A 13,624-nucleotide genomic window follows, 5' to 3' on the forward strand; every position below is an offset into this window, starting at 1 on the left:
AGGAGGACGCCTTCGAGGCGTCGTCGTGCGCGTCCTCCGGCGGCGAGTCGGGCGACGAGGGGGACAGGTTCCCGGCCAGCGGGGGCGCCCGCCGCCAGTCCGCGCCGCCGCAGGCGCCGCTGAGGAGGATGAACTCGGACAGCATCTACGACATGTCCGGCATGACGGCGCACCTCCCCGCCAAGTAAGTAGCAGTACTACTCCAACTAACTCATCCGTCGACGACGAACGACGGGCAGAGCAAAGGCTAACGATGTGGCTGCGCAGGAAGGGGCTGTCGGCGTACTACCAGGGCAAGTCGCAGTCGTTCGCGTGCATGGCGGAGGTGCGGTGCCTGGAGGACCTGCAGAAGAAGGAGAAGCCGCGCGGGCACAAGATGAAGCCCTGCAAGAGCTACGCCGCGCTGGGGGGCGTGGCCATGGCCAGGAAGCCGCCGGGCTCCTCCTGCGCCAACCTCGGCCTCATGGACGCCGGCAACGGCTTCATGGCGCCCCGGAACATCCCCGTCAACGACGACTGCTACCATCAGTAGGTTCAGGGTCTATTTCTCGGGTCATCAGGCCTCTTAAAATGTTCATCTTCTTCTTCCCCGTTTCTGCTCTTCTTCTCCTCGTCCTTCCGCGGGAGCTCTGCTTGTTTGCAGGCGCATTAGTCTGCGAATGATTCATGGGAAGAACTTCTGTGTTCGTGTAAGGGTTGAGATAGATGTTGTGATGTAAATACGGAGTTTGTTTGTAACTGTACTGCGAAAACGGGGAGCAGATACGGGAGGTGCGCCGTATTTATCTGCTCCCCGTTTTTATCCTGGTAAATACGGAGCTCTCTTTCACTTGGGCTAGCGCAAAGGATACGGGAGGAACTTGGCTGGAGAAAGGGCTTTCGTCTCCGGTTTCTTTTATGTTGGATGATTCAAATTTACAGTGTAGCGCTGCTTCAGGTTTGGAATTTCAGGTAGATTCTGCAATGTTTCAGTGTCTCACTCGTAGCTCCTCACTCATGATAACTCCACGCTGGGGTCACAATTGTTATCAAATTCCGTTTACAAAACAATTATTATCAAAAATTTATATATTCATAATGAATTATTACACTTCATTCATAGTTTCCATTGTACGAATTGAAATGTTATATGAAATTGAGCATGAGGTCATCAGTCGGGCACAATCCTCCTAGGAGCGGCCAAGGGTAATGCGGACGGCCATCCTCCATCCCGCATGGGACGACGTCCAGTCCAGAGTTGTCGGAGTCTAATCCGCTCTTTGCTATGTCTTGAGCTTGCGTTGGTTTTTTCCGAAGAGGAAGGGATGATGCAGCAGAGTAGCGTAAGTATTTTCCTCAATTTTTGAGAACCAATGTAGCAATCCAGTAGGAGCCCACGCTCAAGTCCCTCGTACCTGCACAAAGCGATAGCTACTCGCAACCAAAGCTATTAGGGGTTGTCAAGCCCTTCACGGTCACTTACAAGAGTGAGATCTGATAGGTATAATATTTTTGATATTTTTGATATAAAGATGCAAAGTAAAAAGTAAAGGCAAAGTAAAAAAGCAAAGTAAAATTAAAGTAATGGAGATTGATATGATGAGAATAGACCCCGGGGCCATAGATTTCACTAGTAGCTTCTCTTAAGAGCATAAGTATTCTATGGTGGATGAACAAATTATTGTTGAGCAATTGACAGAATTGAGCATAGTTATGAGAATATCTAGGCATGATCATGTATATAGGCATCACGTCCGTGACAAGTAGACCGAAACGATTCTGCGTCTACTACTATTACTCCACTCATCGACCGCTATCCAGCATGCATCTAGAGTATTAAGTTAAAAACAAAGTAACACCTTAAGCAAGATGACATGATGTAGAGAGATAAATTCATGCAATATGAAATAAACCCCATCTTGTTATCTTCGATGGCAACGATGCAATACGTGCCTTGCTGCCCCTTCTGTCACTGGGTAAGGACACCGCAAGATCGAACCCAAAGCTAAGCACTTCTCCCATGGTAAGAACTACCAATCTAGTTGGCCAAACCAAACGGATAATTCGAAGAGACTTGTAAAGATAACCAATCATACATAAAAGAATTCAGAGAAGATTCAAATATTATTCATAGATAGACTTGATCATAAACCCATAATTCATCGGTCTCAACAAACACACCGCAAAAAGAAGATTACATCGAATAGATCTCCACAAGAGAGGGGGAGAACTTTGTATTGAGATTCAAAGAGAGAGAAGAAGTCATCTAGCTACTAACTATGGACCCGAAGGTCTGAGGTAAACTACTCACACTTCATCGGAGAGGTTATGATGATGTAGAAGCCCTCCGTGATGACGGCCCTCTTCCGGCGGAGCTCCGGAACAGGCCCCAAGATGGGATCTCGTGGATACAGAAAGTTGCGGCGGTGGAATTAGGTTTTTTGACTCCTATTCTGATCGTTTGGGGGTACGTGTGTATATATAGGAGGAAAAAGTATGTCGGAGAAGCAACGAGGGGCCCACGAGGTAGGGGCGCGCCCTAGGGGGGCGCCCCCCACCCTCGTGACCGCCTCTTCTGTTCCTTGGAGCAGGGTCCAAGTCTCCTGGATCACGTTCGGTGAGAAAATCACGTTCCCGAAGATTTTATTCCGTTTGGAATCCGTTTGATATTTCGTTTATCCAAAACACTGAAATAGGCAAAAAACAACAATTCTGGGTCGGGCCTCCGGTTAATAGGTTAGTCCCAAAAATAATATAAAAATGGAAAAAAAAGCCCAATATAGTCCAAAACAGTAGATAATATAGCATGGAGCAATCAAAAATTATAGATACGTTGGAGACGTATCAGGCATCCCCAAGCTTAATTCCTGCTCGTCCTCGAGTAGGTAAATGATAAAAAAAGAATTTTTGATGCGGAGTGCTACTTGGCATAATTTCAATGCAAATCTTCTTAATTGTGGTATGAATATTCAGATTAGAAAGATTCAAGACAAAAGTTTATATTGACATAAAAAATAATAATACTTCAAGCATACTAATAAAGCAATCATGTCTTCTCAAAATAACATGGCCAAAGAAATTATCCCTACAAAATCATATAGTCTGGCTATACTCCATTTTCACCACACAAAGTATTTAAATCATGCACAACCCCGATGACAAGCCAAGCAATTGTTTCATACTCTAACTTTTTCAATCTTCACGCAATACATGAGCGTGAGCCATGGATATAGTACTATAGGTGGAATAGAATGGTGGTTGTGGAGAAGACAAAAAAGAGAAGATGGTCTCACATCAACTAGGCGTATCAACGGGCTATGGAGATGCCCATCAATAGATATCAATGTGATTGAGTATGGATTGCCATGCAACGGATGCACTAGAGCTATAAGTATATGAAAGCTCAAAAAGAAACTAAGTGGGTGTGCATCCAACTTGCTTGCTCATGAAGACCTAGGACAATTTTTGAGGAAGCCCATCATTGGAATATACAAGCCAAGTTCTATAATGAAAAATTCCCACTAGTATATGAAAGTGATAACATGAGAGACTCTCTATTATGAAGATCATGGTGCTACTTTGAAGCACAAGTGTGGTAAAAGGATAGTAACATTGTCCCTTCTCTCTTTTTCTCTCATCATTTTTTTATAATTTTTTTGTTTGAGACTTTTTTTATGGCCTCTTTTTATTTGGGCTTCTTTGGCCTTTTTTTCGTCCGGAGTCTCATCCCGACTTATGGGGGAATCATACTCTCCATCATTCTTTCCTCACTGGGACAATGCTCTAATAATGATGATCATCACACTTTTATTTTTCTTATAACTCAACAATTACAACTCGATACTTAGAACAAAATATGACTCTATGTGAATGCATCCGGCGGTGTACCGGGATATGCAATATGACAATGATAAATGTGTCATGAACGGAACGGTGGCTGTTTTGAGGAAGGTATATGGTAGGTGTATGATACTGGCGAAAGGTGTGCGGTATTAGAGAGGCTAGCAAAGGTGGAAGGGTGAGAGTGCGTATAATCCATGGACTCAACATTAGTCATAAAGAACTCATATACTTATTGCAAAAATCTAGAAGTTATCAAAGCAAAGTATTACGCGCATGCTCCTAGGGAGATATATTGGTAGGAAAAGACGATCGCTCGTCCCCGACCGCCACTCATAAGGAAGGCAATCAATAAATAAATCATGCTCCGACTTCATCACATAACGGCTCACCACACGTGCATGCTACGGGAATCACAAACCTTAACACAAGTATTCTATAAATTCACAACTACTGAACTAGCATGACTTTAATATTATCACCTCCATATCTCAAAACAATTATCATGCTTCAATCTTTTCTTAGTATTCAATACACTCAAAAGAAAGTTTCACAAATCTTGAATACCAAGCATATTATTATTAAGCAAATTACCATGCTATTAAGAGACTCTCAAAATAATTTAAGTGAAGCATGAGAGACCAATAGTTTCTTTAAAACGAATCCACCACCATGCTCTAAAAGATCTAAGTGAAGCACATAGAGCAAAATTATAACGCTCAAAAGATATAAGTGAAGCACATAGAGTAAAACTATAACGCTCAAAAGATATAAGTGAAGCACATAGAGTATTCTATCAAATTTTAGTTCATGTATGACTCTCTCAAAATGTGTGTACAGCAAGGATGATTGTGGCATACTAATACACAAAGACACAAATAATACAAGACGCTCCAAGCAAAACACATATCATGTTGGTGAATAAAAATATAGTTCCAAGTAAATTACCGATGGAAGTGGACGAAAGAGGGAATGCCTCCAGGGGCATCCCCAAGCTTTGACTTCTTGGTGTCCTTGGATTATTTTGGGGGTGCCATGGGCATCCCCAAGCTTAGGCTCTTGCCACTCCTTATTCCATGATCCATCAAAAGAATTCACCCAAAACTTGAAAATTTCACAACACAAAACTTAAAATAGAAAACTCGTGAGCTCCGTTAGCGAAAGAGAATAAAAGACCACTTCAAGGTACTGTAATGAACTCATTCTTTATTTATATTCCAACTTCTCTATGGATTATAAACTATTTTACTAGCCATAGATTCATCAAAATAAGCAAACAACACACGAAAAACAGAATCTGTCAAAAACAGAATAGTCTGTAGTAATCTGTAGCTAGCGCAAGATCTGGAACCCCAAAAATTCTAAAATAAATTGCTGGACATGAGGAATTTATCTATTAATCATCTGAAAAAATAATTAACTAAATATCACTCTTCAAATAAAAATTACAGCAGTTCTCGCGAGCGCTAAAGTTTCTATTTTTTACAGCAAGTTTAACAAGACTTTTTCCAAGTCTTCCCAACAGTTCTACTTGGCACAAACACTGATTAAACACAAAAAAGCACAACCAAAACAGAGGCTAAATAGTTTATTTATTACTAAACAGGAGCAAAAGGCAAGGAATAAAAATAAAATTGGGTTGTCTCTCAACAACCACTATCGTTTAACGCCCCTAGCTAGGCATAAAAGCGAGGATAGATCTAGGTATTGCCATCTTTGGTAGGCAATTCTTCAATTAGGCATCTACCATCTTTAGGAATTTCTTTCTTTTTATTAATTATCAAACTTTTAGGCACAAGATCAAAAAATTCATTTGTAATAAATGGTTCCTTAATGATAGCAAAAAGATCGGGATGAACACTTATAGATTTAAGATCCGCAGTTTCCTTACTAGATGATTCACCCTTATTTTTAGGAACATACATAAGCTTAGCAATTTTAGTAGGAGGACTTGGAGTATTCTTTACGGAATAAAAAGTGGTTCCCAAATTTGTAATGATACCCTCAAGTTTAACAATTCTCGTAGAATCTAAGTTCATTCTCTCATTAACTATGCGTTCTTTTTTCTTAATATTTTTCAAAGTCATTCCTACCTTAGATCCATATTGAGTAATTTGATTGTGGATCTTTCTATCTAGATTTTCAATTGATTCAACAGTAGCAACTTTATTTTCGATAATTTCAAGTCTTTGCAAAACATGCTCCAAAGTTAACGTGGTTCCATTAACCAAAGGAGGTGGTGAGCCAAATAAAGTTAGCATAGCATTATAAGAATCAAAAGTATGGCTACCCAAGAAATTCCCTCCGGTAATGGTATCGAGGATATATCTATACCAAGGATTAACACCTACATAAAAATTGCGGAGAAGAACTAAGGTAGATTGCTTCCTGATAGATCTATTTTGAGCATTGCAAATTCTATACCAAGCATCTTTTAGATTTTCTCCCTCCCTTTGTTTAAAATTTAGAACTTCACTCTCGGGAGACAACGAAGAAGATATGAGACTAGTCATGACGGCAAGCAAACAAGAGCAAACGGGCAAAAAGAGGCAAATAGAGAGGGAGGATAGGGAGAGAGAGGGCAAATAAAACGGCAAGGGTGAATTGGGGGGAGAGGAAAACGAGAGGCAAATGACAAATAATGTAATGCGAGAGATAGGGATTGTGATGGGTACTTGGTATGTTGACTTTTTGCGTAGACTCCCCGGCAACGGCGCCAGAAATCCTTCTTGCTACGTCTTAAGCTTGCGTTGGTTTTCCCCGAAGAGGAAGGGATGATGCAACAGAGTAGCGTAAGTATTTCCCTCAGTTTTTGAGAACCAAGGTATCAATCCAGTAGGAGCCCACGCTCAAGTCCCTCGTACCTGCACAAAGCAATAGCTACTCGCAACAAACGCGATTAGGGGTTGTCAAGCCCTTCACGGTCACTTACGAGAGTAAGATCTGATAGATATAATATTTTTGGTATTTTTGGTATAAAGATGCAAAGTAAAAAAGTAAAGACAAAGTAAAAAAGCAAAGCAATATTAAAGTAATGGAGATTGATATGATGAGAATAGACCCGGGGGCCATAGGTTTCACTAGTGGCTTCTCTTAAGAGCATAAGTATTTTACGGTGGGTGAACAAATTACTGTTGAGCAATTGATAGAATTGAGCATAGTTATGAGAATATCTAGGCATGATCATGTATATAGGCATCACGTTTGTGACAAGTAGATCGAAACAATTCTGCATCTACTACTATTACTCCACTCGTCGACCGCTATCCAGCATGCATCTAGAGTATTAAGTTAAAAACAGAATAATGCCTTAAGCAAGATGACATGATGTAGAGAGATAAATTCATGCAATATGAAATAAACCCCATCTTGTTATCCTCGATGGCAACGATGCAATACGTGCCTTGCTGCCCCTTTTGTCACTGGGTAAGGACACCGCAAGATCGAACCCAAAGCTAAGCACTTCTCCCATGGCAAGAACTACCAATCTAGTTGGCCAAACCAAATGGATAATTCGAAGAGACTTGCAAAGATAACCAATCATACATAAAAGAATTCAGAGAAGATTCAAATATTATTCATAGATAGACTTGATCATAAACCCATAATTCATCGGTCTCAACAAACACACCGCAAAAAGAAGATTACATCGAATAGATCTCCACAAGAGAGGGGGAGAACTTTGTATTGAGATTCAAAGAGAGAGAAGAAGCCATCTAGCTACTAACTATGGACCCGAAGGTCTGAGGTAAACTACTCACACTTCATCGGAGAGGCTATGATGATGTAGAAGCCCTCCGTGATGACGGCCCTCTTCCGGCGGAGCTCCGGAACAGGCCCCAAGATGGGATCTCGTAGATACAGAAAGTTGCGAAGGTGGAATTAGGTTTTTGGCTCCTGTTCTGATCGTTTGGGGGTACGTGTGTATATATAGGAGGAAGAAGTACGCCGGAGGAGCAACAAGGGGCCCACGAGGCAGGGGGCGCGCCCTAGGGAGGGCACCCTCGTGACCGCCTCTTTTGTGTTGGGGAACGTAGTAATTTCAAAAGAATTCCTACGCACACGCAAGATCATGGTGATGCATAGCAACGAAGGGAGAGTGTGATCTACGTACCCTTGTAGACCGACAACGGAAGTGTTATATTAACGCAGTTGATGTAGTCGTACGTCTTCACGATCCGACCGATCCAAGCACCGAAACTATGGCACCTCCGAGTTTCAGCACACGTTCAGCTCGATGACGATCCCGGAGTCCGATCCAGCAAAGTGTCGGGAAAGAGTTCCGTCAGCACGACGGCGTGGTGACGATCTTGATATTCAATTGTCGCAGGGCTTCGCCTAAGCACCACTACAATATTATCGAGGATTATGGTGGAAGGGGGCACCGCACACGGCTAAGAAAACGATCACGTGGATCAACTTGTGTATCTAGGGGTGCCCCCTGCCTCCGTATAAAAAGGAGCCAAAGGGGGGTGCGGCCGGCCCTTGTAGGAGGCGCGCTGGAGGAGTCCTACTCCTACCGGGAGTTGGACTCCTCTCCCTTTCCTTGTCCAAGTAGGAAAGGGGGAAGGAAGGAAGAGAGGAGAGGAAGGAAAGGGGGGCGCCGCCCCTCCCTCCTTGTCCAATTCGGACTAGGGGGAGAGGGGGCGCGCGGCCTGCCCTGGCAGCCCCTCCTCTTCTTCACTTTAGGCCCATGAGGCCCATTAACCCCCCGGGGGGTTCCGGTAACCCCCAGTACTCCGGTTTTATCCGAAACTTCCCCGGAACACTTCCGGTGTCCGAATATAGCCGTCCAATATATCAATCTTTATGTCTCGACCATTTTGAGACTCCCCGTTATGTCCGTGATCATATCCGGGACTCTGAACCAACTTCGGTACATCAAAACTTATAAACTCATAATATAACTATCATCGAAACCTTAAGCATGCGGACCCTACGGGTTCGAGAACAATGTAGACATGATCGAGACATGTCTCCGGTCAATAACCAATAGCGGAACCTGGATGCTCATATTGGCTCCCACATATTCTACGAAGATCTTTATCGGTCAGACCGCATAACAACATACGGTGTTCCCTTTGTCATCGGTATGTTACTTGCCCGAGATTCGATCATCGGTATATCAATACCTAGTTCAATCTCGTTGCCGGCAAGTCTCTTTACTCGTTCCGTAATACATCATCTCGCAACTAACTCATTTAGTTGCATTGCTTGCAAGGCTTAGGTGATGTGCATTACCGAGAGGGCCCAGAGATACCTCTCCGACAATCGGAGTGACAAATCCTAATCTCGAAATACGCCAACCCAACATGTACCTTTGGAGACACCTGTAGAGCTCCTTTATAATCACCCAGTTACATTGTGACGTTTGGTAGAACACAAAGTGTTCCTTCGGTAAACGGGAGTTGCATAATCTCATAGTCATAGGAACATGTATAAGTCATGAAGAAAGCAATAGCAACATACTAAACGATCGAGTGCTAAGCTAACGGAATGGGTCAAGTCAATCACATCATTCTCCTAATGATGTGATCCCGTTAATCAAATAACAACTCTTTGTCTATGGTTAGGAAACATAACCATCTTTGATTAACGAGCTAGTCAAGTAGAGGCATACTAGTGACACTCTGTTTGTCTATGTATTCACACATGTATTATGTTTCCGGTTAATACAATTCTAGCATGAATAATAAACATTTATCATGAAATAAGGAAATAAATAATAACTTTATTATTGCCTCTAGGGCATATTTTCTTAATTTTGTTTCTTGGAGCAGGGTCCAAGTCTCCTGTATCACGTTCGGTGAGAAAATCACGTTCCCGAAGATTTTATTCCGTTTGGACTCCGTTTGATATTCTGTTTATCCAAAACACTGAAATAGGCAAAAAACAGCAATTCTGGGCTGGGCCTCCGGTTAATAGGTTAGTGCCAAAAATAATATAAAAGTGGAAAATAAAGCCCAATATAGTCCAAAACAGTAGATAATATAGCATGGAGCAATCAAAAATTATAGATACGTTGGAGACGTATCACTCTTCATCATGCCGGAGACCGCTGGACATCGCCGAAAGTAAGTTTGGGGGCGAAGAGGAAGGGAGTGGAGTGGCTAGGGTTTGATCCGTTCAGCGGATCAGGACGAATTTATACGGGGTTAGGTGGGCCAGCGTAGACCAGATCCAACGTGGCGGATGCACCTAGGCCTCCTCATATCCACACCAAATTTGGTTTGGATACAAGGGGTGCCGATCAATCCGGACGTCTGAGGCTGGTTTGAGGTGCTCGTCTGGATTATGTATGTTTGAGGATACTAGCAAAAGAGGTTGCGTTGCAATGGGAGAAAAAATAGCTCATGCCCAATCATGAATCAAGACCTCAATAGATTCGCATTCTTTATTTAAACATCACATCCCATCTATGTTGTTGTAGTTTGTCTTCCGTCCCATTCTCGCCTACGATAATCTTAGTGCCTACAAAATCACAATGTGTTTGAATGTTGTCAATCCTAAATCATCTCTCTCTCTCGGCACAAGATGATAATACTTTCCCCTTGCTAGGTTTGCCAAGGCATGCATGCGCAGTAGGTTTCTTTCGTCTCCTATATTGTTTGTCGAGCTGTTCATTTGCAATTGAGATCGGCGCTCATACGAAGGAAAGACGGATCACACACTATTGATTAAGGTTTCACTCCAAATAGCATTTTAAAAGTAGTTAATAGATACAATAATATCATATTCGGATTCTACACATTTTTGTAAAAATTTCATATATAACATGTTAAAATAGGAGTTAGGGTGTAGAAGATATGGATATTTCAAAAGAAAAAAACATGTTTTGTACTTAAAAGTAAGCTATGGGTTAATTACCAAAAATTGTAGGAGGGTTTATGTAAAAACAAAGAAGACTAGTTTTGTCAATTAAAAGTAAAATTGCGGCTTAATTACCCCAAACTGTAGTTTTTCTTTCGTAAAAATAGAAAAGTGATTCGTTTTTCCACTTAAAGGTGTACTACGAGTTGATTCTTCAAAATGTAAGGTGGTTTTGTGTAAAAATGCTGACGGCGAACAGGTAGATGCAATCCGTATTTTATTAGTAGATATAGATAAGAGGTGTCCAGCCTAAGCATTTTAGCCTGGTTTAAGGTATCATGGGTTAGGTATATTTGATCGGTCAATGGTCGGGCTGTCCGCTCGGACGTTTAAGGGAAATTTGAGAGTATATACAAGGTATTGAGAATGTATAGGGTATTAAAAACGCTTGATATGTTAGTATACATGAACACTACAATTGCAATGCATGAACTAACTTTAAATTATTGATGAACTTTTTAAATAAATGAACATCCTTTTAAAACCCCTGATTTTTTCTTTATAGAAAACTTTTTCATAGTACATGACTAGTTTTAAATGGACAGACACCTTTTTAATTCCGTGAACATTCTTTCGAGAAAATGCGTGAACACTTTCTAAAGTACATGAACATCCTTTTTATAAATGTGAGAACAGTTTTGAACTTATTAAGTTGTTTTGAAATGTGTTAAAAAATTCATAAGGCGCAAACACAATTTGAAACTAGATGAACATTTTTTTCTAAAGGTGTGAACACTATTTATAATTACACGGACATTTTTTAAATAGGCGAACAAATTTCAAGTACATGGCTTTTTAAAAATACGTGAACATTTTTTAAAGGTGTGGACACTATTTAAAACTACAGTTTTTAGGGCGAATTTAAAACTACTTGAACATTATTTGGAAATACACGAGCAATATTGTAGAATAGGCAAACAATTAAATTACTCAAACAATTTTGATTTTTTATACATTTTATTAATAGAATCTATTTATATAAAAGGAAGCAAAAAAATTAAAATAATTAAAACTGAAAACGAAACTGGAATCCTCGCAAAAAAAAGAAAGAAAAAAAACGAAACTGAAGGAAAAAACGAGCGAAAGAAGGAAACCAGGGAACTCGAGAGCGTCTCGGTTTGGGTTTGGGCGAAATATACACACGTCTTCCCTCGCAAACCCCTGTCGCCACACGGACACCGCCGCCCCCTCTACTCCTCTCTCCCGCCGCCGCGCCGCCCCGTAGACCCCCACGCCGCTGCGGACCTCTCCTCGGTCGCCGGCGGCGAGAAGGTCCTCTAGTCTCCGCCTCAACCCCTGGCAGGCCCTCTCCTCACTCCCTCCCCTTCCCTCCCCTCGGCCTCCGGCCCTCGCCGACCTCTCCTCCGCGAGTTTGTGACTCTGTGTCCGGTCAGGCCTCCCCCTGCCGCCAAGGCCAGGGGCCAGTCCGCCTCTGCCCTCCGGCCTCCCCGGCTCCCCTGCTCGGCTCGCCGCCCTGCAGGGCTGCAGCCGCCCTCCACGGCACGTCTCCACCTCCGGCAGTCCAGCCTCCGTGGCTCTGTCCAAGGTATTTCCCCCCTCTGTTTTTAAACATATTTGAAGATTTTTTTTTGTGAATGTCATTGCCTGTGATTGCTAGAAAGTAGTACCGTAGAAGATAAAAATTGAACTACTTGTTATGTGACTCATTTGTTACTTATGTGATTCACTAATTGCCAGATAGACATAATGAACCTAGTGACCACTACATCTCTTTATTATTTTCACTAATTGGTTGTACATTGAAATTGTTTGTCCAATGACCAATGTCCATCAGTCCAGGCCACATTGCCACTGCCGCTGATTTCTGCTTTGTGTATTTGATGATGAAGATGTCCAAGTAGATTTGGCAGCTTTGGAACTTGATTCCGGTACCACTGCTAGTGTTGAGAGGGTATTTTCCTCGATGAATATGTGAAGAATCCACTAATAAGAAAGAAAAATGGGTGATAAATATTTGAACAACTGCTTGGTTGCATTCGTTGAGAGAGTAAGTCTAAGTTTGCATATTTGCTATGTTAGTTCATGGGGTTGATGCACATTTGCTGCTCTTGAAAAGGAAAAAGATGAATATGTGGAGTGAAACATATGCATTGGCTCACAATGTTTTTCTGCCATTTGCAGATTCCTGCTTGTAAGCAGCTTGATGGAGGCGATGGCCGCGAAACTAGTATTCCCCCAGGACAACCCACCACTTTCCATCATTTCTGCTGCTAAGATTGCAGTTGTTCCTATAACCACTGATCCCTGCCTCCCCTCAGGTTCAGTGCCCACACTACACTTCGGTTCTGGGTAAGTGATTACCTTTCAGTGTACATATTTAGGCTTTGACTTCCCCCCTCTGATTAATCATTTGCTTTCTTTTGACGTCAACTATGGATGATGTTATCATGATTTATGCTTGAATTGCCTCTTCTCTTTAATCTCTTCATTGTAATAATATCTGTGACTGTAAGAAATTATGTTAACGAAAATGGCGACCATTAGAACATTATGGGTTAACAAAAACTGTTTTTTTTGCTGAAACATGCTTTTCCACTACTCATTGCCCTTGTCAGTATTTATGTATGTTAATTTGTAGTGTCTCAATGAATCTATCATCATTCTGTACAGGGACTTTATACATGGTGTCAACACAGTTCTTCGCTATATTGCCGTACTACATCTGTCTCCAGCTTCTATGGCGAGAACGCTATTCAGGAAGCACGTGTACGTTTCTGTTCCACATATGCTGCTTGTCAATGATTTTCAAGAATCGTCTCAGTATATTCTAAGCTATGTTTTTAAAGCGTCCCTAAGGCGACGCCTAGGCGTCGAAGCGCTCCCCCTCCGCTTTGGAAAATCGACCGCTTTGGGCGCCTAGGCGTCCATAGCGCCCGCCTAGGCGTCGCCTAGGCGCCAAAGCGCCCCCCCCCCC

General features: G+C 42.1%; 1 protein-coding gene and 1 pseudogene across 1 annotated transcript in view; both read left to right on the forward strand.

The window, feature by feature from the left end:
- LOC123063657 (uncharacterized) overlaps positions 1–898 on the forward strand; it is a 1,415-nt gene extending 517 nt beyond the window's left edge. Inside the window, exons 1-2 of the mRNA XM_044487534.1 lie at positions 1–184; positions 268–898. The exon at positions 1–184 is cut by the window's left edge and continues 517 nt beyond it. Coding sequence (XP_044343469.1) covers positions 1–184; positions 268–532 — 449 coding nt within the window. The 3' untranslated portion in view covers positions 533–898. The remainder of the gene's footprint in view (positions 185–267) is intronic.
- Positions 899–11,840: 10,942 nt separating this feature from the next.
- The window catches only part of LOC123063665 (glutamate--tRNA ligase, cytoplasmic-like), a 4,722-nt pseudogene continuing 2,938 nt past the window's right edge, over positions 11,841–13,624 (forward strand).

This window comes from Triticum aestivum, chromosome 1A (genome assembly GCF_018294505.1).
Source record: "Triticum aestivum cultivar Chinese Spring chromosome 1A, IWGSC CS RefSeq v2.1, whole genome shotgun sequence".
Taxonomy (NCBI): domain Eukaryota; kingdom Viridiplantae; phylum Streptophyta; class Magnoliopsida; order Poales; family Poaceae; genus Triticum; species Triticum aestivum.